General features: G+C 48.6%; 1 protein-coding gene across 6 annotated transcripts; it reads right to left on the bottom strand.

Moving 5' to 3' along the window:
- Nucleotides 1–16: 16 nt before the first annotated feature.
- Nucleotides 17–17,574, bottom strand: Pglyrp2 (peptidoglycan recognition protein 2). 6 transcript variants are annotated; one of them, XM_040737658.1, is made up of 7 exons: nucleotides 11,274–12,403; nucleotides 10,262–10,504; nucleotides 8,184–8,299; nucleotides 4,241–5,248; nucleotides 3,218–3,428; nucleotides 2,198–2,495; nucleotides 17–126 (listed from the first exon to the last, which is right to left on the bottom strand). In XM_040737658.1, exons 3-7 carry the CDS (start codon nucleotides 8,245–8,247, stop codon nucleotides 115–117), a joined length of 1,593 nt encoding a protein of 530 aa, XP_040593592.1. In that variant the 5' UTR covers nucleotides 8,248–8,299; nucleotides 10,262–10,504; nucleotides 11,274–12,403; the 3' UTR covers nucleotides 17–114. The 6 variants fall into 6 exon arrangements, with proteins under 6 accessions (XP_040593592.1, XP_021090480.1, XP_012978366.1 ...); XM_021234821.2 differs by lacking the exons at nucleotides 10,262–10,504; nucleotides 11,274–12,403 and adding an exon at nucleotides 17,343–17,574; XM_013122912.3 differs by lacking the exon at nucleotides 11,274–12,403 and having other exon boundaries at nucleotides 10,262–10,577.
- Between the last annotated feature and the right edge of the window lie 9,358 nt (nucleotides 17,575–26,932).

Raw genomic sequence — 26,932 nt, 5'->3', positions numbered from 1 at the left:
GAGATGCTCACAGAGATTTCTTTTCAGAGGTTCCTTTATTGGAGGTCAGGGGCTGCTCGGAGCATCATCTGGGGTAGCATCTCCTGGATCTCCAAGGCTCCCTCGGAGGAGTTCTTAATTTTCAGCCTGGAAAAGAGATAAGAGAATATGAGACTTAGGGTGTATGCATGGTTGGATCCACCCTCCTTGCTGTGGAATCTTGGATATGGGACAGGAGAGGGCCCCAAAGTGGAGGAGGGAACAAAAAGTTGACTAGCTGGGTGTGGTGGGGGAACATCTGTAATCCCAGCCCTTGGGAGACTGAGGTCAAATGATTTTGAAAGTTTAAGGTTAACATTGGGCTAGCCATGAGGGTCCATGCCTTTAGCCTTTAATCCCAGCGTTTAGGAGGCAGAGGCAAGTGGATCTCTATGAGTTTGAGGTTACATAGTGGAAACCCTGTCTCAAAAAATAAATCCAGGTTACACAAATCCCTATTAAAACCAAATCAAGCTAAATCCAGCCGCAGTTGGATGTGATATATTTGGACTCTCCAATCTCAGCACTTGAGGCAGAGGCCAGTGTGAGCTAGTGAGTTCAAGGCTAGTCTGGGCTAGACCTCAAGACTTTGTTTAACAAGCAAACAAAACAAAACAGACACAGGTAATGAGTGTTCTGGTGTGGTAAGTTAGTGCTTGAAGTCAGAGTCTAGGATGAGGCTTTTAGGCTGGTGGTGCTGGCTGGCTACATCTAGATTGCCCGAATGTAATAATCTTCAGGAGTCTTGGCAGGTACCACACACAACAAAACAAAAACCCAAGAATCTTCAGGAGTCAGAGCTATCCAGAACCCTCAGAGTTGAGATGAGCTCAAGGTCCGGTGTCCCCACAGAAAACAATGCAGAGGTAGGGACTGGATTGAAGTTATGGGGTAAAGAGTCACAGTCTAGGTTAACTAGTATTGTGTGAACAGAAGGCTTCTGGATGGCAGGCTGGAATGAGCTGTAGGCTGGGTGGCCTGGGAGAAGGTAATGTAGGCAGAAAGGTTTTATCTTGGGCATTATCATAAATTGATAAAAGATGCCATAGGTTAAGTAGTAAGGACCTAAGACAAATTGCTCTTCAGATGAGTGTTTCATTTGAGTAGCATCAGGTCCACACAATCATGATAGGGCCCCAAAGAGAGAAACTTGGGTTCCAAAACACCCCAGGAGTTCCTGGCTGGATATCTCAGGGGTGGGGTGGGGAGGTGGAGGGGTGGGGGAATAGAGGTGTGGGGGAGGGGGTGGGGCTTGGGAGGGCGGTGTGGGTATTCACACCATGTGGTCTACTGCCAAGAGTCAGGGAAGCAGTCAAGCACTAGGTAAGAAGGTTTTGTTAGGCGGGCAGTGACAGCACTCAAAGAGCCATGCAAATCTCTGAGTTCAAGGCCAGCCTGGTCTACAGAGCAAGTGCCAGGACAGCTAGGAATACACAGAGAAACCCTGCCTCAGGAAAAAACAACAAAACAAATCAGAAATATTCCCCGAAGGAAAGAATTAGGGTCCCTTAATCAAGGTTGATTAGATGGAAGCTTAAACAACTGGTCGGGGGCCAGATGGGGGACAGGACTGACCCACACGGCTGCCAGAAATCGCCCAGAGGGGACTCTGCTGGTGAGCCGCCTGCAAGTCATGTAGGGGGCGAGACTTCAGGGTTGCAGCTTTCATGACTATCACCCGTGTTGAGGTGGCTGTTCTCATGGCACAGCTGTTTTTAAGACATGCGGGATCCTGTAAGGAGCCCCTTATCCATACTCCTGTAAGTAACCCCAGTAAAAACAACCAAGTTGGACTTTATAGAGAATTGTTACTTTGGAAGACTCTCTATTTGAGATGTGTACCCCCCCGGAAGTCTCTCGTAGCACTCAGGCATGAGTGTCAGAGAGCATCAGAAAGGCAACAGTGGTCTGCTACACAATTTCGGAGACTTTCGGTGGGTGTGGCCTGATTTGGGGGAAGAGATCCGGCAGCTGCAGGTCTGTAATCTAACAGGGATGAGTAACGAAGGTCAGACTGAGGTTATAAGTCAGAGGGGTGCCAGCAGAAGTGGTAGGAGTTAGGCAAAAGACAAGCTGTCAGGACAGGACATGGGCAGTGACTGAAGGCTGGGACCTGGCTCATGCGTTGAAGGCGCAGGGGTGACAGGCTAAGCTCAGGCACATGGGCAGGCAGGCTCACCTCTACGAAGTGAGGCCAGGTGCGCAGCAGGTTGAAGAGCGCGTCCCCGGGACAGTCGCTGCGCACTAGTTGACGGTGGCCGAGCAGCTTGTAGTCTGGCTGCAAGTGGCCTGCACGAATGGCGCAGCTCGGGAGCACGTCGCGCACCGTGTTCAGCGCCGTGTCGCTGGGTAGTGACCCAGTATAGTTGCCCACGAAGGCCACGCCGAAGCCGCGGGAATTGTGGCCGCGCGTATGGGCGCCCACCCAGTGCCAGCCGCGGCCCTCGTACACATAGCCATCGGAGCCCACCACGAAACTGCGGAGGGGATAGGACTTAAGTAAAGCAGGGTGGTACGCCCGCCCCTTACCTGGCCACGCCCAACCTGGACACGCCCCCAGATTCTGTCCCTGTGCCACATGACAGCAAGAGCGGTACACTGTTTCTGTGTCATCCAATTCAGTCATTTGAGTACCACGTGTCACCCCAGAAACGGTTCTCTCTTGCAGAATGGTGGGAAATGCCTTAGTCATAACATTCAGAGAAAGAAGCCGGCAGAACTCTTGAGTTCGAGGCCAGCTTTTTCCACATAGCGAGCTCCAGGCCAACTATGAGACCTTGTCTTAGTAAAATAAGTAAATAAAATCAGCTGGGCGGTAGTGGCACATACCTTTAATCCCAGCACTCGGGAGGCAGAGGCAGGTGGATCTCTGAGTTTGAGGCCAGCCTGGTTTACAAAGTGATTTCCAGGACAGCCAGGGCTGTTACACAGAGAAACCCTGTCTCTAAAAGCAAAAAAGCTTTACCTTTTTCTGAATCCACCCCTAAGAACTCGTCAAGTCCCTTTCCACCTTTTTCCCCTCCCCATCCCTTGCGGGATTCATAGTTCCATCCCAGTCCGGGACCTAGCTCCTCATCTCGATCACATCTTGGTTCTTGACCACGCCCACTACGAACTCCTACTTCTACTTGCCCGTCTCCACCCACTTGTTTTACTCCCTGCCTTCCAGCCTCTCCCACAGTGGCTAGACCAGGTCCACCTGTAGCCGATGTCATTCCAGTGGCGCTCATTCTGGTGGAATCGCTGCATGGAGCGCATGTTGGCGGCGCAGCGCTGGAAGGTGGTGCAAGGTGGCGCTGGCACGTACGTATGATGCACATATAAGAATCCGAGCGGCAGCCGGAGTGGCGTCGGGTTGCCTCGATAGGGCGCGGCTCCCCAGCGACAGCGAGGGAGAATGGCTGGGCATCCTTCAGGAGCAAGGCAGACTCTGATCATTAAGCATTTCCTTCTGGAAGACTGAATTTCTATTAAAATGCGCCTGAGGGCATCCCTCCGGCCTCCAGGATTTGGGCAAGAGTTTAGTTTTAGTCCAGGGAGATGGCTCAGATCACACACACACACACACACACACACACACACACACACACACACACACACGACAGACAGTCTTGGAATCTGCTGTGTGTCCCGCCACTTCCAGAAGAAAGCTCACAAGTGTGAGTATGATAGTGCATCCCTGCTTATCCCAGCATTTGAGAGATTAAGGAAGGGGACTTGCAAGTTCAAGACCAGCCTGGGCTATGTAGACCCTTTTTCAATAAAGTAGTTAAATAAAAAGAGTCCCCATGTGTTGACTTTCAGTGTGTGTGTGTGTGTGTGTGTGTGTGTGTGTGTATGTGTGTGTGTGTGTGTTGGGGGGGTTAGCGTTCAGGCTCTCATGAAGCCCAGGCTGCCCTTGATATGTATTGTAGGCCGCCATTGACATTTCTTGTTCCTCTGGCTTCTACCTCTCAAGAGCTGGGATTGCCAGCATGTACCACAATGCACATTTTACTTTGGTGGTAGGGATTGCATGCACACTACCAACCCTTCTTTAAAAAAATTAAATCAGATGAACTCCTTATTTATTCTTCAAGGACCATCTCTTGCATTTCTTTGACCAGGCAGCTGTCCCTATCTACAGGCTCTGCTGTCCCCCTGGGTTCCCTGGGTCCTGGGTGCCACTGACCGCAAGGGTGCTGAGGGTATATATGTAGGAGGGGCTGGGGGAACTCCTTACCCAGGAAAGTCTCAGTGAACTCCTTGGTAGCAAAGGTGGCTCCCTGAGCCAGCTCTTCTTGGCTCTTGTTCTGCAACTGGGGATGTCCTGGCTCCAGCCTCTGTAGCAGGACAAGGGCCTCCCATACCTGCTGGGCCAGGGTAGGAACTGAGGTCAAAGCAGCCACGTTCTGCCTTCGGAAGTTACTTCGGAACTTCGGATCTCCAGCCACCCCAGCTCCATAGTACTCTTTCAGCAGGCAGCTGAGGCGTGGCCGGGGCTTAGAGGCCCGGCTCAAGTGGTCCCCAAGCAGAGCTCCGTCCAAGGCCCCATTGAGGAAAGCCACGGTGAGCCTGGATGCCTTGGGGTCCAGCAGGGTGAAGACCCTGCCGGCAGAGAGCTGGTTCCAGCAGCCCTCGGTTCCCAGGCCTGGAGGACTCCGAGCCTGGGAACTGTTGAGGAACGTCAGACCTAAGTCTCTGCCCAAGGTGACCGCCAGGAGTCTGTCCACAGTAGTGGGGGTCTTGGCTTTGCCATTTGGTAAAGTGGCTCCACCATCTGTAAAAGAGGCACTTGTGGAGGCATCCATGAGTCCTGGCCAGACGGCTCCAGTGTTTGTCAAGGTGTCGCTAGCATCACACGGCATGGCCAGGCACTCTAAAGGTGAGTTGGCAGCACTGTGCGCCTGTAAGCCGGCCTCTAGCCCAACCAGCAGAGGCTCCACAGCTACCGCGGAGCCATCTGGTGCCAGCACCACGCCGTATTCCTGCCCATCTTGTATGTCATGCTGGGCCACCTCGGAAATCAGGGCTTGAAGCTCTGGGCTCAGTGAGTGGAGATCTGTCTCCATAGTGTTGTGGCTCGGTGCCTTCCGCAGCAAGTGCTGGTGAAGAGAATTGTGGGGGCTGGAGCTCCTGGCTGACAGAATCCATGCGGAGGCAGTGCTGCTGGCCTCCGTCACCAGCACCTTTTGCTCAAGCTCCTCAAGGGCCTGGATGACGGAGTCCATGACCGGGGGTGAGGAGGCGGCTGTGGGAGGAAAGAACACATCAGCCCAGCTACCCAGCCTCACTTGTTCCTGAACCTCCCCCTGCTCAAGTCACGTTTTCCTAATGTCCCTGCCTGCACCACTGTGACCAGCATGCTGTTGAGTAGGGGAGGAAACTGAGACACCCAGACTATTGTCTGTTGGTTAAGGAGGCTGGACTGTCTATGAACATTGGGGAGCCATGGCAAGATTACAAGCAGGAGAGAGACCTGGCCAGGTTGTCACCTGTGGTGGTTTAAACAGGAATGTCCCCCCAGAGGCCCACATATTTGAATGCTTGGTCATTAGGGAGTGGTGTTACTTGAGAGGGATTAGGAGGTGTGGCCCTGTTGGAGGAAGTGTGTCACTAGGGGTAGGCTTTGGGGTTTCAGAATCCCACACCAGGCCCAGTGGCTTTCTCTCTTCTTCCTGCTGCCTGTGGATCCTAAGGTAGAACTCTCAGCTCCTCCAGCATGGTGTAGGTCAGCTGTAAGCCAGCTCCGATTAAATGCTTTCCTTTATAAGAGTTGCTGTGGCCGGGCGTTGGTGGCACACTCGGATCTCTGTGAGTTCGAGGCCAGCCTGGTCTACAGAGTGAGTTCCAGGTCAGCCTCCAAAACAATACAGAGAAACCCTGCCTCGAAAAACAAAAAAACAAAAACAAAAAAAAAAAGAGTTGCTGTGGTCATGGTATATATTCATAAGTATAGACTAAAACATCATTCTAATATTGTTGTTTGGCTTGCTATGTGGAAATGGATTTCAAGGTGCTGGGATAACGGAGGGGGGGCAGACAGTCAAGAGGCAAGGGAGTTAGGTGGCTGGTGGTATAGTGTTGGCAAAGAACAAAGCGTGGGGAATTTCTACAGATGTAGGGATAAAAACAGATCATTTAAAAATCACTTTGGGGGTGGAGAGATTACTCAGAGGTTAAGAGCACTGACTGCTCTTCCAGAGAACCTGGGTTTGATTCCCAGAAACCGCATCTGCAACTCCAGTTTCAAGGTTTCTGATACCCTCACACGGGCACACATGTGTTTGAAACACCAGTGCACATACATAAAATAAAAGTAAGTTATTTAAAAATGACTATTATCTTAAGTTTATTTTTATTATTTTTAATTGTGTGTGTCAGAGGGTGTGTATGCCTGTGGAGGCCAGAGGTTTTGGTTATACAGGAGCTGGAGATACTGGTGGCTGTGAATCATCCAGTGTGGGTGCTGGGAACAGAACGTGGGTCTTCTGTAACAATGGCGCACTGTCTTAACCACTGAGCCATCTCTCCAGCTCAGACAGTTTTTGGTGACAGATTAGAGTTGGGCAGTTTTAGAAGGAAAAGTATGTTGAAGGATACCCAAGGGTTATATAGAAATTTTCTCTCATCTGAGACCTCTTACTAAGGCTCAGGAAGTAAACCAACTTAGAAGTCTCAGGAAACTCCTAAAACCTACAAAATTTAAGATGCCCCCTCCCAAGGTTATATAAACAGCAGCAACTGTAAGGAAGAAGGGACTCAGCCGGGCGTTGGTGGCGCACGCCTTTAATCCCAGCACTCGGGAGGCAGAGGCAGGCGGATCTCTGTGAGTTCGAGACCAGCCTGGTCTACCGAGCGAGTTCCAGGACAGCCTCCAAAAGCCACAGAGAAACCCTGTCTCGAAAAAAAAAACAAAGCAAAAAAAAAAAAAAAGGAAGAAGGGACTCTCCCACCAGCCAAGCTGCCTGAAATTTCAGCGGGAAGCTAGGGGAATACAGCTTCTGTGAGTCGTCGTTCATGCTGGGGATGGGCTTTTGATGATGTATGTTCCTATAAGCAACCCCAATGAACCCCATGGTTTACTGATCTAGATTTAAATGGGAATAATGTCTTTGGCTCACCATTCACACCCTACTGGTGGCATAAGATGTTCGTTATCACTTCAAAAGTAGTCACATGACACCATGGAAGGTAAGTATGATGGCTCATGCCTGTAATCCCAGCACTCAAAAATGCTGAGTCAGAAAGACCACCACAAGTTCAAGACTGGCTTGAACTACACAGCTCCAACCCATCCTGACTGCCAAGTGAGACCTCGTCTCAAGCAAACAGACGTACAGACGGATGGACAGACAAACAACCCGAGGGGAGGAGGAGAATGGATTTTTCCCTTTTCAAAGGAAAGGAATCCAGATGTTAGGTTACCAGGTCCACAGTGGACTTAGAGGTTGTTGAATAACTGCCAACGTTTATTTAAACATTTACTATGTGCCAGAGATCACTCCAAGTGACATATATATAACTTATTCAATCCTCACCAAACATTATGGGCATGTCTCATTAGCTTCCTGTCACAGGTGAAGTATCTGAAATGGGGAGGACATGTTAGCTGCATCAGGTTACACCGCTAGGAAGTGCAGGAGGTATAATTTGAATATAGGAAGGTAAGTTATTTTGTTTGTTGCAGGGGCTTGCTATATAGTGCAGGCTGGCCTCTAACTCATTACATATCCCAGGCTAACCTCAAACTCATGATCCTCCTGCCTTAGCCTCCTATGTTCTGGGGATACAGAGAAGTTTTTCCACACTCAGAGCCTCCTGGTCATTTTAATCGCTATATCCCAGTGGTTGGAATCTGTGCTCTTCCTCGGGCAATTGGTTCTGTAACTTTGGTTTTTGTTTGTTTGTTTTTGTTTTCTGCTTAAATTATCCTGTCTTTTCTGCTTCTCAATCAAACCCAGCTCTCTCTCCTCCCATCCTAGTTGTGTGAGTCCCTTCTCCAGGAAGCCACCCTTAGTTTTTGCTCCCAGGTCTCCCCTCCAGCACCCCTTCCTTGACTCCTCAGGGCCTGGAAATGTGTGGTGCCCTGATGACTGTTTGCTGAGACCTGGAGCCTTGCCCCAGTGCGGTTCCTCATAGCAAGTACACCCCCCGGTCCCCCAGGGCTCTGCCCTTGGACTCACCTGTCCCTGGCTGTGGCCACAGCAGCAGTTGAAGCAGGATCCAGAGGACACCCCCAGCCTTCATCGTTGTGGGGTCCGGTTCCAGGGCAGAGGCCCAGCAGAGAACCTCAGGGGTGCTGGGAGGAGGGGAGCATGAGAGTGACCTGCCCTATCAGAGCAAACTGGACAGCACGCTCCCCCAGTGGAGCGAGCGTGGGAGTACAGGGTCTGGGTCAAGGTTATTTGGGTCTCAAAGTCTCCATCCTGTTCTGTCCCCGCCCAGAGTGACGTGATGGGTCAGGAAGGCAGACCCATGTCACGCCAAGAGAAGTCTGTAGACTGGGAAATTCAAAGTCCAGAAACTTTAGGGCCCCCTGTAAAAAAGATAATTAAATTTTTTTCCCAGTGCTGAGATTGAAGCTAGGGGCTTATGCATGCTAGGCAAGCACTGTATCTTTGAATTGTATATCACCCCCCCATTTTACATTTTATCTCCTTTTATTTAAAAGGCTTCAGTGAGTTCAAGGCCAACCTGATCTATATAGTGAGTTTCAAGGCTGCAAGAGCTATGTAGAGAGATTCTGTCTCAAAACAACAACAACAATAAAAACCCCACTCCTATGCTTAAGCTAGGTGATAGTGGCACATGTCTGTAACCCCAGCAAAGACAGGTGGATCTCCAAGTTCAAGACCATCCTGGTCTACAGAGCAAGTTCCAGGACAGCCAGGGCTACACAGAGAAACCCTGTCTGGAAAAAGAACCCATATATATATTTTTTTCTTTAATTTAAATTTGAATGTGTTGTTATTGTGTGTCTATGAGATGAGTGTGGGTATGTTCGTGTGTCATGGCACTCAAGTGGAGTTAAGAGAACAGCTTTTGGGAGTCACTTTCTCCTTCCACTTCAAGAGCTAGAGATAGAACTCAGGCTTGCACAAAAACATACCTTTACCCACCAAAGCATCTTGTTAACATCTGTTTGCATGTATGTGGGTCTTTTGTTTGTTTGTTTCTCTTTCAAGACAGGGTATCACTATGTAGTCCTGGAATGAACTCAGGCTGGCCTGGAACTCAGAGATCCAGCTGCCTCTGCCTCTGGAGCTCAGGGGTGCATGGCTGGCCGCCACCTGGCTGTCTGTTTGTTTTGAATGAGAGAGCAGGGTTTATCAAAGACAAAAGAGGGCACTGGATCCCTTGGAGCTGGGGTTGCAAGTTGTTGTGAGCTATTTGATGCGGGTACTGGGATCTGGGATCTGGGTTCAGGCCCCCTGCAAACAACTCAGGGCTCTTAACTACTGAGCCACCTCTCAAGCCCCAACTCACCTTTTTTTTTTCCCCTTGAGACAGAATCCCAGTAGCTCAGCTGGTTTTGAGTTCCTATTCTTCCCATTTTGACTGCCCCACATTACTGGGGTTAAAGGTGTGTGCCATCACACTGGTATCTTTTTATATCTTATTTTGAGACAGGGTGTTGCTATGTAGCCTAGGCTTGCCTCAATCTCAGGGCCCTCCTACCTGAGACTCCTGAATGTTGGGATTATAGGCATGTACTGCTACACACAGTTTAAATTCTGCACATTCTTTGGAGTGATGCTTTGACATCAATCTTAGCATGCGCTGCCTGTCTCAAAAGTGACAGCTCTGTAGTTGCCACTAGAAGAACCTCTTGGCTGCCTGGTAAGGCAGAATGTGCTGGGCAAAAACAGAGACTTGTTTCTGTTATATGATATTTTCCCTTTCATTTCTCGTTCCCTTTCTTCTTTCTCTTTCTTTCTTTCTTTCTTTCTTTCTTTCTTTCTTTCTTTCTTTCTTTCTTTCTTTCTTTCTTTCTTTCTTTCTTTCTTTCTTTCTTTCTTTCTTTCTTTCTTTCTTTCTTTCTTTCTTTCTTTCTTTCTTTCTTTCTTTCTTTCTTTCTTTCTTTCTTTCTTTCTTTCTGAGACAGCCCAGGCTGTCCCAGAACTTGCTATGTAGATCTGGCTGCCCTCAAACACAAAGATCTGCTTGTATAATGCCTCCTGGGTGCTAGGATTAGAGGCATAAACCATCACACCCAGAGACACGAACAGTTTTTAAGGAAGAAAGATAAACTTTGGCTTACAGATTCCGCAGCTGTAATCCTTAGTGCATCAACCTGACTGCTCTGCGCCTGTGAGGAGAGAGCAATGTATGGCGGAGGAAGCTGCTTACCTTACAGAAGCTGAGAGGGAAGAACGGAGAGAGAGAGGAAAGGCGGTCTGTCTCAGTGACTTCCGCCCACTAGCCCACTTGTCTTAAAGCACCACGCGCTGGGCGCCCAGCCTCCAACATGTGGGCCTTGAGGGGAACTTTTCACATCCACATTCTAGCAAGCAGAGAGAGGAAGCCTGTGGTTAGTGCCACCCCTACCCCCTGTGCTGCACCCCACACTCACAGGATGCTGGAGAGTGGGGTCTTCCTCTTTTTCCTCCTCTGCTTTTAAGCTCTCTCCCGGCCCCACCCCCACCCTGTGCAAGCACTCAAGTGCCATGGAGCATGCGTGGAGGCTGAGGACTGTGGAAGTGGGTTCTCTCCTTCTGCTGCGTGGGTCCCAGTGATGAAATTCAGGTCATCAGGCTTGGGGACAGGTGCCTTCACCCTTTGCACCATCTCACTGGCCCTGCTCTTTAAGAATCCGAGAGTGTGTATGCCTGCGCGTGATGTGTGGTGCATGCACCCGAGGGCACACCCCCACGTGTGCACATTGCCAGGTGAGAGGAAAATATCAGTGTTTTCCTCTATCCCTGGCCTGCATTATTGCCTCGAGACAGGGTCCCTCCCTAAACTTGGAGGTCATTGTGAGTGTTTGACTGGCTGCAAGCTCCCGGGACCCACTGTCTATCCCTGCTTCCAAATGCTGGGTTTACTGGCCTTTTAATATGGTGGAAAGGGCTTCTAACTTAGCCCCTCACTCTCGCACATCAAGTGCGCTCTGACCCAGGGAGCCATCTTCCCAGTGTCCTGTGTTTTGTTTCTTGAGAAAGGGTGTCCTACTTTCGATGGAATGACCGTTACCAGCCACCTGCCTTCTCCCAGCCCAGTTCCAGACCCTGGTTAAGCAAAAAGCATTTCCCAGTTTCATCCTGGGAACCCACCTGGGTTGGTAGTGTGGGATCTGTCCTCTCCTCTGGGTGCTGACATCGGAGGCCTGCTGAATGGTCCTGTCTCTCCTCACTTCCTCCTCTTCCAGGCTGTCCTTGAACCTCTTAACATAGCCTAGGCTGGCCTGGATCTTTTTTTAACCTCCTGCTTCCTCCTAAACGCTGGGATCCCAGGCCAGATGCGGCTCCCTTTTATTCTGGCATCAGGTGGGGCGGGTTCCGCAAGGCTGGGTTCTATGGAAATTGCTACCTTCCTTGCCTCCCACCCTCAAACCAGCTTTACAACTAAGAGGCCCACCAGGCTAGGGACTGGTCCTCAGGCAGGTCCCAGGCCAGGCTGGGGAAGCCCCGACTGAGCCAGACCCGGAATTCCCCAGGGACTCACCCCAGGGCCTGGTCACCTACCAGGTATTCTTATTCATGTTTGTTAGTGTTCTCTCTCTTGCACCCCTCCTCTCTCTAGGTTCTCATGTAGCCCAGGCTATGTAACTCCCTATGTAGCCAATGATGACCTTAAATTTATGGTCTCCTGCCTTCAACATCCAAATGCTAGGATCATAGGCATGACCCACTACAGCTAGTTCATGTGGTGCTGGGATCAAACCTAGGGATTCCCTTGTGTTAGCTAATCTCTCTAGCAACTGAGCTGCAGCTTCAGGACCAGTGCTTCTCTCTCTGGTAACCTGTGATCGCTCAGGATAAAGTCGGGCACATAGAAGCAGATCGGACGGCAGATCACCAAGGTGTGGGTTCTGCTTCTTGGGACAGTTTGAAGCAATACTCTCCTCTAAGCCCGGGTTTCCAAAGATTTAGCAGTGGAAGGCGCTGTCTGCTGAAGGATGGGAACCAGAGAGGTGGATCAGCAGGCTAAGGCACTTGATGTCACCAAACCTGAGGGACTGAGTTCAATCCCTGGGACCCACACAGTGGAAGGAGAGAACAGCCTCCTGAAGGCTGTCCTCTGACCTCCACATGAGTCATACCATGTGTCCGTACCCCCACAAAATAAGTGTATATATAGATAAATAAATGTAACTTCAAAACAAAGTATGTAGGCTTTTCCCAGGGCAGACACTAGGGTGAAGCTTTTGCTTTGGTAACCCTGATACTACCAGTTACCAAGATAAACTGATTTATTTTTATTATTATTATTTTTTGTTTGAGATTTTTTCCCATGTATTCCTGGCTGTCCTGGAACTTGCTCTGTAGACCAGGCTGGCCTCGAACTCAGAGATCTGCCTGCCTCTTTTTCCCAAGTGCTAGGATTAAAGGAGTGAGTCACCAACTCCCAGAAGAAAAAGGGATCTCTGAAATCAGCATCCCCTCTCCTCCCAGATGCTTTATTGACTGAACCATCTCCCTAGCACACATACTCTCTCTCTCTCTCTCTCTCTCTCTCTCTCTCTCTCTCTCTCTCTCTCTCCCTCTGAGATAGAAATTCACTGGGTTGATCAGGCAGGCCTTGAACTCCCAGTAGCTGGAGTTATTGACATGCACCATTAGGTCCGGCTTCCTGCTTTCTTCATCTCTGCACACCTCATGATGCCCAGGCTGCTACCCTCTTTCTTTTCCCTTTTCTTTAATCTTTTTATGTATGCTATTTATTTTGCCATGGTGTGTGTGTGTGTGTGTGTAGGTGAGAGGACAACTTGTGGGAGTCTTTCCTTTCCTTTCACTACCTGAACCCTGGGGTCAAACACAGGCAGTCAGACTTGGTGTCCAGCACCTGTATCTACTTAGCCATTTTGCTGTCCCTACAGTTCCATATCTTAGCTCTGATCAGCTATGCTGCCCTAAGATAAGGAAGAATCCTAGTTCTGGAGTGTCTAGGAACCAAGTAGGAACCAGGGATTGTTTGTTGAGTTTGAAAACTTAAATAAGAAAGGCTTCAGGGTCAGGCTAGGTTGGGCTCTGAAACACACGGACACACATCAGATACCCACTCACCAACGTACTTGGGCTGGGCTGGGCCTGAGTGGCAGTAGAAAATCTGGAGATTCCATGATGAATCACCCCATCAGCCAACCTGTCCTCCTAATTCATGAGGCTTGCCCTAAAAAGAAACCAGCGCCTCCAGGCTATTGGTAAGACAGGGTCTTAGAAGAACGAACTCTGACCAGATCCTGGAGCACCAGCAGAGACAGGCAGAGTCTTGGGGCCCCAGAAAGACCACAGCCAGAGAAGGAGCTTAAGCAGGGCTAGACTTGGGGTAACAGTCATAATTAAAAGCATTCATTGTGGGGCTTGTGAGGTGGCACCTGCTGCCAGTCCTGTTAGATCACCAGAATCCAGGGGTTAGAAGGAGAGAACTGCATGTTCACCATAGAACACACGTGTGCGAGTGCACGCGCACACACACACACACACACACACACACACACTCTAAGAAAAAGAAGGAGAAAACTAGGGGTGTGCCCTCAGGGGTAGAGTGTTTGCTTAGCATATGTAAGACCCTGGGGTCACTCCCCAGCCCTGTAAATTCTGCCTCCTAGAAACAAATCAAGTTAAATCTCACTCTGGTAACAGTCATGGTAATCATTGCACATTCCTTGACAATAATAACGCAGGCTGCTGTGGGGAGAAGGCTCTAGGTTGAGTGTGTGGGTGCTCCTCAGAACTAACGTGGTGGCTCACACCATCTATAATGAGATCTGATGTCCTCTTCCGGTGTGTGTATACATAACAAAAATAAATAAATCTTTGAAAAAAAGCCATTGGTTAAAAACCATCAATACAGAGTCCTAAAACTAGTCAGTGTGGGAAGAACAAGAGACTTCAGAGTGTTAGCACTAAATGGGTCATCTATGTCACACACTCTCCTCCCAGGGCTAAAGATTGCAAGAGCCAGAGGTCCTGGATGACTGCCATGGAACAGTTTTCTGGACATAACAGGGGACACTGGCACACATGAACTCATGCTGGCCAGGACTGAATGAACAAGACAAAGCCAGACAGAACCCCAGCGTGAAGTGAGGGGTGGTCGGGGAGCCTCAGCCCTAGAGAAGCTGGCTGCTGGGAGAGGGCGAGTCAGTTTTATTGGGTTGTGGCACCTGAGAGGCTGCCCACACTCCAGTAGGTGGCCCTGTATCCATGCAGGAATGGGCAGCACTCAGTGTACCTGAAAGTACATGAAACTGGGAAGGAATTGAGTATGGGAATAAGGGCGCGCCTGGAGGTGGTGGGATGAAGAGACTCGATCAAGACACACTGTGTGCTTGTATGAAATTCTCAAACAGTAAAAAAGAAAATAAAACAACCAATTCCTGGTCTCCCCATATTTGCCCTCACTCTGTCCACCTTGAGCCTGGAAGGAGAGGACCTCCTTTAGTCACCGCGAAGATGAAATCAGGTCATAGGGATCAAATGCTTAGAACACTGTGGGAAGCAGAACACCAGGAGAGAGAGTGTGGTCACAGTTCTGTCTATGCACCTGTCTCAAACGAAGGCCCCACTGTGGCAGAGTCGACCCGACTGCAGATATCCATTTCATTAACCGGATGCCCGGACTCCCACATCTGAGGCGAATCCGGGTTCACAGTAGACCATTATTTCCACAGCTGGAGTGCCCCCACTTTCCTGCGGGCTGCCTGGCCTCGGGACTGGGACTGGAGCCATCTGGACCAGCTGCCAAGCCGTTCAGGCTGGTTTAGGCCAGGCCTGGATTTAGAGAAGCCTAGAGTGCCAAAGGGAAAACCGTTGTTGTGTTTGGAACTGCTGACCTGCTGCCTCCAGCAGCCTCCAACGGGCAGTAGGTGTCTGGAACTGAGTTTCTGGGAGGGAGGGGAGAGATTTAGTCATCAGGGCATCTTGTCCTGTTTTGTAATTGAAGATGTGGGACATTGCGCTGACGCGTTGTGCTCAAACCATGACCAGAGTGCCGGGGTTGGCTGAGTGGGCCTGGAGACTGATGCTCTGGAGAACAGCACCACATGCCCTCAGGCTAGCTGCCATCTCTCTCTCAAGGGAGGGACACAGAAGTTGGGTGCATTGGCACTGGAGAGCTGGAGGTAGGGGGATCAGACATTCAAGGCCAGCTTCAGCTACGCATTGACTCTGTTGCTACCCTGGTCTGCATGAGAAACTAAGATACAGCTTTTCCTTTTGTTTTATTTTCCTGAAACAGGGTTTCTCTGTGTAGCCTCGTTTGTCCTGGAATTTGGTCTGTAGACAAGGCTGGACTCGAACTCACAGAGATCTGCCTGCCTCTGTCTTCTGAGTGCTGGTGTTAAAGGGGTGCATCACCACCTCCTGGCTGAGACAGTATTTTTTTTTTCTTTTCAGGGTTTCTCTGTGTGGCTTTGGAGCCTATCCTGGAACTAGCTCTGTAGACCAGGCCTGCCTTGAACTCACAAGCATCTGGGACAGCCAGAGTTACATAACGAGTCCCTGTCTCAAACAAATAAACAAACAAGATTTATTTATTTTATATGCATGAGAGATTTGATCACATCTATGCATGTCTGTACACCACGTGAGTGCCTGGTACTCGAGGCAGAAGAAGGGATCAGATCCCCTGAAACTGTAGTTATGGATGGTTTGGGTACTGGGGCTTGAACCCGGGATCCCTGCAAGAACAACAAATGCTCTTAACCAGTGAGCCGTCTTTCTGCCTCCCCCTTTTTTAAACAAACATATTATTTACTGTTATGTCTATAGGGTTTCTCTGTATAGCCTGGCTGTCCTGGAACTTGGTTTGAAGACCAGTTGGCCTGCCTCTGCTTCCCTAGCGCTGGGACTAAAGGTGTCCACTACCACCCTGGCTAATTAATTAAAACTTAAAGGAAAATAAAAGACAACAAATGCTGGAGAGCATGTGGGGAAAGAGGAACCTTTATACACTGCTGGGGAGGGGGTTTAAGCTGGTGCAGCCACTAAGGAAATTTGAAAAACCTCTAAAAAAAATCTAACAGTGGGATTCAACTCCTGGCATATATCAGAGGGATTCTAAGTCAACATACCTCCGAGACACTTGTCCGTCCATGCTCACCTAGATGCCCATCAACAGATGAATAGATAATGAAAATGTGGTATGCATGAGTATGTTCGTGTGTGTGTGTGTGTGTGTGTGTGTGTGTGTGTGTGTGTGTGTGTATGAGTTTTTGAGACAGGTCTCACTCTGTAGCTCATATTGACCTGTAGTTTACTGTAATTCTCCTGCTCAGTCTTAATTCTGACATCACAGGTGTAAGTCTACATGCCTGTCTGAAAAAAAATCAGTATATAACACAACAAAGATTTTCCCAACAAGAAAAAACCCCAAAAACTAAAAAACAAAAGACACCATGCCATTTTCAGGGAAATAGATAGAATTGGAGATTATTGCTTTAAGAAAAGGAAGCCCGACTCAGAAGAGGACATATCAGTGAGGGCTGATAGTGCCTGCCTGTCATCCCCTGCTTGGGAGGCAGAAACAGGAGCATTTCCATGAGTCTAAGCCCACCATGGTCTACAGGGTGACTTCCACATGAGTCTAAGCCCACCATGGTCTACAGGGTGACTTCCACATCAGTCAGGGTATCATAGTGAGGCTGTGGGCAAAGAGAAGTATCAGACTTTTTAAACACACAGAACCAGGTCTCTCTCTCTCTCTGTCTGTCTCTCTCTCTCTGTCTCTGTCTGTCTCTCTCTCTCTGTCTCTGTCTCTGTCTCTCTCTCTCTCTCTCTCTCTCTCTCTCTCTCTGTGTGTGTGTGTGTGAGAGAGAGAGAGAGAGAGAGACAGAGAGACAGAGATTATACAACATGAAAGTAGAAGGACTCTTTGGGAAGAAGAAGGGGATAAATGTGGTAAATTAAATTAAAGAACCTGACTGACTTGAGTGGATGACTTGACAATTGCTGTAATGTTTCCAATATGTTGAATGAAGATATATGCTAAGAAAAATTCAACCTTTTTTTTTTCCGAGACAAGGTTTCTCTGTATTGTTTTGGAGGCTGTCCTGGAACTCGATCTGTAGACCAGGCTGGCCTCGAACTCACAGAGATCCATCTGCCTCTGCCTTCTGAGTGATGGGATTAAAGGCGTGCGCCACCGATGCCCAACTGAAAAATTCGAAACATACTCACAAGCATTTTCACTTGACCCGATAGGCTCCTTCAAAGTCCTTTGGCAATAGCTCCCTTTCCAGAAAGCCTTCCTTTCTTCTCTGGCTTCCCTAGTTCCTTTGTTCTCGGAGACTCTGAAAAAGGCTTAGCCTTAACTTTGACAAGTTGGGCCCATGCTGTTCTGGCTTCATCAACTCCAGACCGTGAGTTTCTTGAGATGTAGGCCAGGACCAATGCTGAGAGCACTCAGCGACAGCGGTGACAAGTAGCAGAGCAGGGGAAATACTATAGGAGGTTTACTTCCTGAACAAAGGGCCCGCCTCTCAGCTGTGGGCCTCCTCAGCTCTGCTCCTCTGGGCAAAGAAAAAGTTCTAGGTCAAGATGGCCAACCTCCTGAAGGCTGCTCTCTGTTCTCTTTCTAAATCATTGTGCTGGGTTGGTGACTTCACTGTGGGTGTATGTCACCTGTGCCATTCCTTGGCCAAAAGAAATGTGTGTCAGGTTTGGGAGACCCCAGTTTCAATACAGGTTTTCCAGTTACCTAGGCAGAACCTTTCCTTTTCGTGTGCCTTGTTTTCTCCATCTCTTCAGTGGGCACAACACTGTGCTTATCTCTTGGCTGTGGCAAAGGAGTTGATGGAATGTAGATCTATCAACTCATTTCCCATCGCTTACCTATTACTGAGAGAAGTTCCCAGGACAAAGGGTTAGCTAACTAACCAATGCATACTGTTTGAGACAGGATCTCATATAATCCAAGTTGACCTTAAACTTCATGTATCCTGAGACTGACCTTGCTTGTCTCTCAAGTGCTTTGATGTATAGGCATGCACCATCGTACTCAGTTTATTTTCTTTAAAAACATTTTAACACCTTATGTTTTGGCTGGCACTGTGGCTGTGACGCCAAAGCTCACACTCTGAATTCAACCCCAGCACCCTGGATCCACACAATGGAAGGAAAGAATCAACTCACAAAAGTTGTCCTCTGCATACTTAAACAAACAAATAAATGCAAGAGAAATTATATTTTATATGACGTGTGTGTGTGTGTGTGTGTGTGTGTGTGTGTGTGTGTAGGTCAGAGGCTAGCTTTCAGGAGTTGGTTCTTTCCTTCTGCCATGTGTCTCAGATATCAGAGTCAGATTGTCAAGCTTGGCAGCAGCTACCCACTGAATCATTTTGCCACCTTTGTTTTGTTTTCTTGAGACAGAGCTTTATGGAGCCTGGGTTGAACTTGAACTTGTGATTCTTCTGACATAGCCAAGTGCTGGGAGGGCAAGCATGTACCACCTTGCACAAAATTAATCAGTGTAAATCAAACAACTTAAAAATGTAAACCCAGCAATTAGTGACATTTAGCACACCAAGAGAGTTGTGCAAGCACCACCTCTACTCAGAGCCAAAGCTCTGAGTTTCTTCATCCCGCACGGAAACCCAACCGTAGTCCTCCCTGCTCCCATCCCTTTAAGCTCAGGCAGCCTCTGCTCTGCTTTCTGAGAATCTACCAGGGCCTGCATTTCATACAGATGGCACCATACAGCGTCTAGCCTTCTGGGTCTGGTTTCTTTCAGTATCACCGCGCTTTCAAGGTTCAGAGATGTTATGGTGTGTGTTTGGTGCTCCGTTCCTTTATACAGCCGCACTGCACGGCTAGATGACATTTTCCTTATCCATCGTTGGGTACTGACTTGAGTTTTTTCTGTTCTTGCTCATTTGAACTGTGAATCGATGAATATTGCCATGTGCACACGTTCTCAAAACCCAGGGGGATGTGTGTGTATCTCTCTCTGTGTGTGTGTGTGTGTGTGTGCCTGCGTGTGTGAGCATGCTGTGTGTTGCTCCTGTGTGTAGAGGTCAGAGGATGGCTCCTTTTGGGAGCTGGGTTCTCCTTCCATCACAAGGGCTCTGGTGATCACACTGAGATTGTCAGACTTGATAAAGGTCCTTTTGCCCACAGAGGCATCTTGCTGGTCCTCTTCTGTTCTGTCTTTAAGCACAGAAACTCGCTGGGTGGCCTAGACTGGCTCTAAACTCCCAGTCCTCCAGCCTCAGCCTCCCAAGTGCTTCTGGAACCAAGTAAAACTGAGAGTTACCAGGCCTAGTTCTGTTTTGTTTGTTTTTCTTCTTTTTTCTTCCCCACCTCTTTCTTTTTCTGCTGTTTATTGAGCCAAGTCTCAAGCAGCCCAGACTGACTTTGAATTTGCCAAGTAGCCTAGTGTGGCTTCAAACACTGACCCTTCTGCTTCATCCTTCTCGAGTGCTGGGATTATAGGTGTGTGCTGCTTGGGCTGGTTTTGCCTTTAGACATTTATTGCTGTTGTCGTTATTATTAATATTATTCTGCGTATATTTGTGTGTACTCATGTGTACTTCTTGTTGTGTGTATGGAGGTCAGAGGACAACTTTTGGGAGTTGGTTCACTTTGGGTCAGGGGTTCTGGGATTGAACTCAAGTTGTCAGGCTTACACTGCAAGTGCTTTTCTTTCTTTCTTTATTTTTTTTAAAGATTTATTTATTTATTATGTATACAGTGTTCTGTCTGCATCTATCCCTTCAGGCCAGAAGAGGGCACCATATTTTATTACAGATGGCTGTGAACCACCATGTGGTTGCTGGGAATTGAACTCAGGACCTCTGGAAGATCAACTAGGGTTCTTAACCACTGAGCCATCTCTCCAACCCCTGCAAGTGCTATTTTATCCACTGAACCATTACTTTTTATTTATTTATTTGTTTATTGAGACAGGGTCTCTTGAAACACAGGCTGGACTTGAACTCACTAGATTATCGAGGATGATCTTGAGCTCTTGAATCACCGGAGTCCTCCTCCTCATTGCTGGGATTACAGGTGTGTACCACCAGACTTAGCTTTGTTTCAGGTTCTTCTGGGCCTGCATGAAAGAGAGGCTCTGCTGGGCTGTGTAGTCCCTGTGTGTACTGAGGAGCTAGCAGCGTTCACCATTCATTTTTACACACTTTATGTTGCTGCTGTCTCCCAAGCAAGGCGAGGGGAGCTCTAGGCAGAGACTCTTACGGCTGCGTTTTCCAGACGAGACTGTTGAGGATGGGAGAGGTGACTCCTGTGCCAGCCTGAGACTGAAGGTGAAGATGTCCCTCAGCTGCCAGAGGCAGTCTCTCTGATGATGACTGGGCTAGGCACTGACCTATGAATATAGCAGAGCATCATTGGGAATCATTTCGTTAATTTATTTTTTATTTTTTGCCAGTTGTGTTTGGGCCTACCCTAGGTCTCTAGGCTATCCAGTCTCCAGTTCCTGGTCATCCAGGCAGTGTCAGGCATGGGACCAGCACCATTGTGTGGTATCCTTTTGCTGAGAAGGGTCTTAGACCAGTCCCCAGAAAGCTTCATGGTCCCTGGACCCAACAGATCTGAGCTTAACTGCAACGTGGATAAGTTTCATCCTCATTCTGAGTTTCTCCTTAGGGTCAGGCACTATTCACAGCCTTACCTCACAGTCTCAGGGCAGAGAATTAATGATGGAGGTAGAGAGTGTATCTGACCAGCAAAAAGTGGTCCACTGAGCTCAGAGGGGTGGGAGCAACTTGATAAAGCCACCTAAGCAACTGACAAAACCTGGATTCAGCCTGAAAGTATTTTCAGACTTGTAGAATCTTCTTAACCCTTCTGGAAGCCAGAAAGGTGACATGCTACTGTCTTGATTTATTTTGGGGGGAGCTGACCTGGGACACAGTAGCCTGGCAAATCTGCCTGAGGTGCTTCTGACTGTGAAAAGCAGTTGCTGTGTCCCTGGCGGAGGTCAGGGGTGCTCTAGCCACAGCCCACTGTCTCCCCCTCTCTTCATACCTGCACAGCCAGCCACCTTTGGCGCTCCAGATGCTGTAATGCCGTAATGGACCAGGTGCTTCCTTTCCTCCATCCTGGCTCCTGCAGGCACCTCTGCTGAGGCTTCCTTCTTGTCTTTCTTTTGTTACATTTTATCTATTTGTTCTGGACAGGCTACAGTTTGCTGTTTGTGTGGAAGTCAGAGAACAATTTGCAAGAGTCCTTCCATTATGTGGGTCCCAGGGAGGGAATTCCTGGGCTCTAAGTGCCTTTTCCCACTAACCATTTCCTTCCTGTTTCTGTCTAGCTGTCTAGTGCACGGTGACATCATGCAAGAAGACAGTTCAGCTTCAGTTTCTGCTGTCTCCCCTGACTTCTCCAGGTCTCCTCGTCGTCGCCCTTGCCTCCTCCTCCTCCTCCTCCTCCTCCTCCTCCTCCTCCTCCTCCTCCTCCTCCTCCTCCTCCTCCTCCTCTTCTTCTTCTTCTCCTCCTCCTCCTCTTCTTGTTCTTCTTCTCCTCCTCCTCCTCTTCTCCTCCTCCTCCTCCTCTTCTCCTCCTCCTCCTCTTCTCCTCCTCCTCCTCTCCTCCTCCTCCTCCTCCTCCTCCTCCTCCTCCTCCTCCTTCTTTTTCTTAATTCTGGAGCTTGGTGTGCCCTGCTTGGATGCAGGTTTACCTGGTTTCCCATATAACTGAAGGTTGGACACAGTCCTGTTGAGTTACCCCATTCCTCGTTTGCTGTGCTGTACTGAAAAGAGCAGTGGGTTTGGGATTAGAAAACTGGCCGAAGTCTGGATTTTCTTAATCTGCTTGATTGAGGCATGTTGCTTAACATTTGGAACCTTGGATTTCTTATTGCAAAAATGGGGCTAATGTACACTTCACAGGAATGTTCCCAGGGTTCGATATGTGGAAATGCTTCAAAAAGACTCTAAAATTCTGAGTATACATGCAATGTGTTACTGGTTTCATAGAACTAGCCTCATAAATTACCTGATGATATGTAGTGTTCTATCTCACTGGTGAAAGAGATACCAATATTCTGAAGGATAGAGTCTAAGTTTTCTTATGTATCCTTTTTTCCCCATGAAAAATAATTAGGTATTCAGAGGGTAGTCAATATGTTCTTGATGAGTTAGTAAAATATAAAAGGCAATATAACTGGAGAGCCACACTGAGAATAGGGAATCAGAAAGAGAAAGATCTCAGCAGCAAACATTTGTTGAATATAGGCATACACACATGTTCAGATATATGAATGTGTTCACGTAGAGAGAGCACTGTAAGTGAAACTCATTCCTTTTCCTTGTGAAGCAGCAATGTGGTATCCCCCTGTAAGTACATCATTTAGTTGACAGCACACACTCTGTCTTCTTGAGGGTGCTGCTCTCCCAGTGGCCTGGACTGGATACACTGACAATATTCCACATTAGATTTCCAGGTCTTCTTGGCAACCCTTATCTGACGTTTCTTAAGTTAATTAATGAATAGGTAAGGCCTTTTGTAGTCCAAGTTGCAGTCAAGGATGACTTTGAATATTGAATACTGAGATTTGGTGTATGTGCTGTGTGTGTACTGGTGCTTTCGGAGGCCAGAAGAAGAATGCGTGGGATCCCCCTGGAGCTGGTGTTACAGACCACCTGATGTGGCGCCAGGAACCCTCTGCCATCTCTCCAGTAGCCTTCACCTGACCGACCCTCTGTAGTTTTTGTTACTATTTTCTGGTTGGGATTGCACCCAGGACCCCATGCATGTCAGCCCGATGTTCTACCAACTGAGCTACACCCCAGCTCCTCCCTTCAGTGTAATTTATGCATACAGAACTTCTTTCCTCCCAAATGAGCTTATAAAGATGAAGCGCTCTTCCACGCTCAGCTCTGCAGTCTAGTAAGTTTTCTCAGGAGGGTGATGTGTGGGCACCTTGCTCCTCTCTAGCCATCATCTATCACCCCAGGCTTCTTTCTTCCTGTGGTTTCTGAGGACACTGGCCTACATCTCAAGACATCCCTGCACCTACCTGCTCTTCTCTTCAACCCAGACTCCTATTAAGCCGACAACCCCCAGCCACCATAGCGTTCCTCCAGGAACTTTTCTATGCCCCTTCCAGGTCTCACTGTGTAGCCCATGCTGGCCTGGAACTCAGCCTCGTCCCTCAGCTCACCAAGTGCCACCATGCTCGGTTCTTGTCTGGGTTTTTATTGCTGCTGTGATGCTTCTCCTCTGGGAGTGCTGGCACCCTCTCTTCACACCGGACTTTCTCTCTGTTCCTATTTATTAATCTTTTCTCTCCTGGTCCCTTCTAGAAAGCATCAGCATATATAGTCCCCAGACTGAAAGCTTTTCTGTCACCAAGAGTTGTCCTCTGACATCCCTGCATCCAATCTGTCAGCAAATTTGTGTCACCTTTGTGAGAATTCCACAGGCGGGATGTGGCTCAGTGGTGGAGTGGTTGTCTGGCATGTGCGAGGCCGTGGTTCCATCTCTAACACTGGAAATAAAACCAAAACCAAGAGAGCCAGGTATGGTACCACACACCTTTAGTTCCAGCACTCACGATGCAGAGGCAGGAAAATCTCTGTGAGTTTGAGGCCAGCCTGGTTTACAGAGCGAGAGTTCCAGAACATTCAGGACTACACGGAGAAACCCTGTCTTGAAAAACAAACAAAACTAAAAACAAAAATGAACAATATCCACTCATTTCCTTAGGCAGACCAGGGCTAGATACTGGAGCTCCTGCTCCTCCTTCAACCTATGGGCATTGGTGGTGCATGCCTTTAATCCCAGAACTCTGGAGTAAGAGACAGCTGTGAGTTCAAGGTCAGCCTGGTCTACAAGAGCTAGTTCCAGGACAGCCTCCAAAGCCACAGAGAAACCGTCTCAAAAAACAAAACAACAACAAACCTAACCTATTTTGTCGCAGCCAGAGGGCGCCTGTTACAACTTTTGCTTTAGAGCCTCAGCTCAGAACCTCGTGAAGCGCCCAGTTTCCCCAGAGTGATGACCTCAGGCCTGGCAGGTGAGATGGCTCAGAGGATGTCTTCGTTAGGGTCACTATTGCTGTGATGAAACACCTTGACCAAAGGCAACTTGAGGAGGAAAGGGTTTATGTCACTCACAGTCCCGTGTAACAGTTCATCTTCGAAGTCAGTGGGGGGCGGGGGACTTACAAGGCAAGGGAGCTGAGGCAGAGGCCATGGAGGGGGCTGCTTCCTGGCTTGCTCCCCATGGTTTGCTCACCTGCTTTCTTAGAACCCAGTACCAGCAGCCCAGGGATGGCACAACCCATAGTAGACTGTCCTTCCATCAATCATTAAGAAAATGCTCTACAGGCCTGCCTATAGCTGGATCTTATGGAGAAAGTCTCTCTCTCTCTCTCTCTCTCTCTCTCTCTCTCTCTCTCTCTCTCTTTCTCTCTCTCTCTCTGACTGCTTTTCAAGACAGGGTTCCTTTGTGTAGCCTGGGATATCCTTCAATTTTCTCTATAGATCAGTCTGCCTGCGCTTCCTGGGTGCTGGGTTAGGACGTGTGCCACCACCACCCAGCCTGGAGGCATTTTCTCATTCGAGGTTCCCTCTTTTTAGATGACTTTAGCCTGTGGCGAGTTGACATAAACTAGCCAGTACAGCAGGTAAAGGTAGCCACCTCGGATGATGACCCGAGTTTCATCCCCAGAACCCACACGGTGGGAGGAGAGTGCTGCCTTATGCAACCTGTCCTCTGGTACTTGCATACACACACACCCAAAATAAATAACCCCAGTCCCTAATAAGAGCCCACAGGGCAGGGCCTGGTGAGCTTCACAACCTTCTTGTTCTGCTTTCCTCCCCCCCTTTCTGTCTTTCCCTTAGCTCTGGCTGCACCGATTTCCTGGCTGTTCCTCAAGGCAGGAGGCTTCTTCCATCCCTGTGCCTGGTTGGTTTTTCCTTCCTAGCAGGTTGCATGCAGCATTTGCCTTAAGTTGCCCACTTTTAACTATTCAGCGTAGAAGACAGCGCCAGCATTTGTTGAATGAATATATGTTACACAGCAGATGTAGTTGGGGAAAAGACAGAAAATGAATGAGAAAAACTCTGCTGCAGGGTGGCACCGTGGCTTGACTTAGGGAGTTGGTAAGCAAATGTTGCCAAGAGCAATTTTGTCAGTTCTGAATCGAGTAAGGACTAAATCGAGCCACAGAGCTCAGGCACTGGGGAAACCTTTTTAGCTAATCTGTGAAGCAGGTCCATATAGAAGACTCAGTGGGGGCTGGGGGTTGGGGTGCTTAGCTTTGTGGCTTTCCATTTGGCTCAACTAACAGAGCCTTAGGTTCAACCAATAGGGAGTCACAGCAGGCTTTAGAGGGAAGGAGGACAATGAGGGGCTCAGTCCAGAGATCCTTTCATGACCTGGTGACCCTGAAGGCCCAGGGTCCTTGTGATGGACCATCATGTGATGCCACCTGTCACTAGCCTTCCTTAATCTCCACCTCCAGCCCCGCCTCTGCCTGTGCTCATCGTAAATGCGCTGTCACCCACAACTCTGTCCTTCTCCATCAACCAAATGACCCATCCACCCACTCCAATGTTGTCTACTTTCTCCCCAGTCAGGTGACTCAGACTCTCACATGTGTCCTGCTGCCTCCCTGAACGACCCACGGCCCTTGTGGCCTGAAGGTGACTGACTTAAGAGTTTCCCTCAACAAAAGAATTCCTTCAGACAGTTCTTACTGAAATACCCTACCTGTAGCCAGTCCTTGTGACTCTATGGAGTTAATAATCACTGACAGCTGGCTCCAGGGACACTTCATGAATTCTAACCTGGGTGGGATTGCATGTCATACTTTTATCCTTGCAATCACAATCTTTTCTCATTAGTGAGTGAGAAAGTCTTATATCTTCCTTCCCAGTCTTCACGTCACAAACTAATTGAAAACGGAAAGGACCATGAACAAGGTGAGGCCGTACTTTTTGTGGAAATACCTCTTGCTTTCGGAAACTGAACTTTTATGTAGCCTTGGAATTGAGTTAGTAATATGGCTTGGGACACATCACTTAAAACTGTGTATTCATTTGTACTGTGTACAAATTTAAACTGTTCTGTTTAAAGAAAACAGTGTAAGCATTCTTACTCTGCTTTGTGCTCCTCACGTAAAGCTATGTTATGAGCTAAATTAAATGTATAACTTTAATCTTAAAAAGAAAAGGCTTTCCCTCAGCACTTGAGACCCATAATTCTCTGTTGCTGGGGTGCACTGTGTGGTAGGACATAGAACATAATTCTCTGTTGCTGGGGTGCACCGTGTGGTAGGACATTGAACAGCATCTCTGGTCTCCACTGACAACATGCCAATGGTACCTTTTACCCCAGTGTGATGACCAAAAGTATCAGGAGATACTGCTCCATGTCTGCTAGGCTAGCTCAGATCAGTCCTCAGACTCAAAGAGCCAGTGTTTGCTCCGTGCCAGACGTAGGGCCCGATGCCCTGCAAGCACCACTCAGTTTCACGGTCTATTTCATCTGTAGAAGGACGGGCGGCTCAGAGCAGTTGTGTGACCATCCCAAAGCCACACAGGCAGGAAGCCCACCGCCAGTGCCTTTAAACCCAGACAGTTTGGCTCATTTCTCTTTCCGGGTACTCATCTCTGTCTCCTCCAATCCTGCATCCAGCCTGTGACCACAGCTAAGGGTTTTAGGTCTCAGCCCCAGCGACCCCACTGGCCCGTAGTCAGGGCTCTACTAGCCACCTTCAGTCACTGGAAATATCCTTCTCAAGTTCTCTGCCTTTGGGAATTTGTGTACCTTCCATGTCCTCGATAAGGTCTTCTTCA

Source organism: Mesocricetus auratus, unplaced genomic scaffold, assembly GCF_017639785.1.
Source record: "Mesocricetus auratus isolate SY011 unplaced genomic scaffold, BCM_Maur_2.0 Super-Scaffold_100676, whole genome shotgun sequence".
NCBI classification, from domain to species: domain Eukaryota; kingdom Metazoa; phylum Chordata; class Mammalia; order Rodentia; family Cricetidae; genus Mesocricetus; species Mesocricetus auratus.
This window is presented reverse-complemented; position numbering and strand designations above follow the sequence as displayed.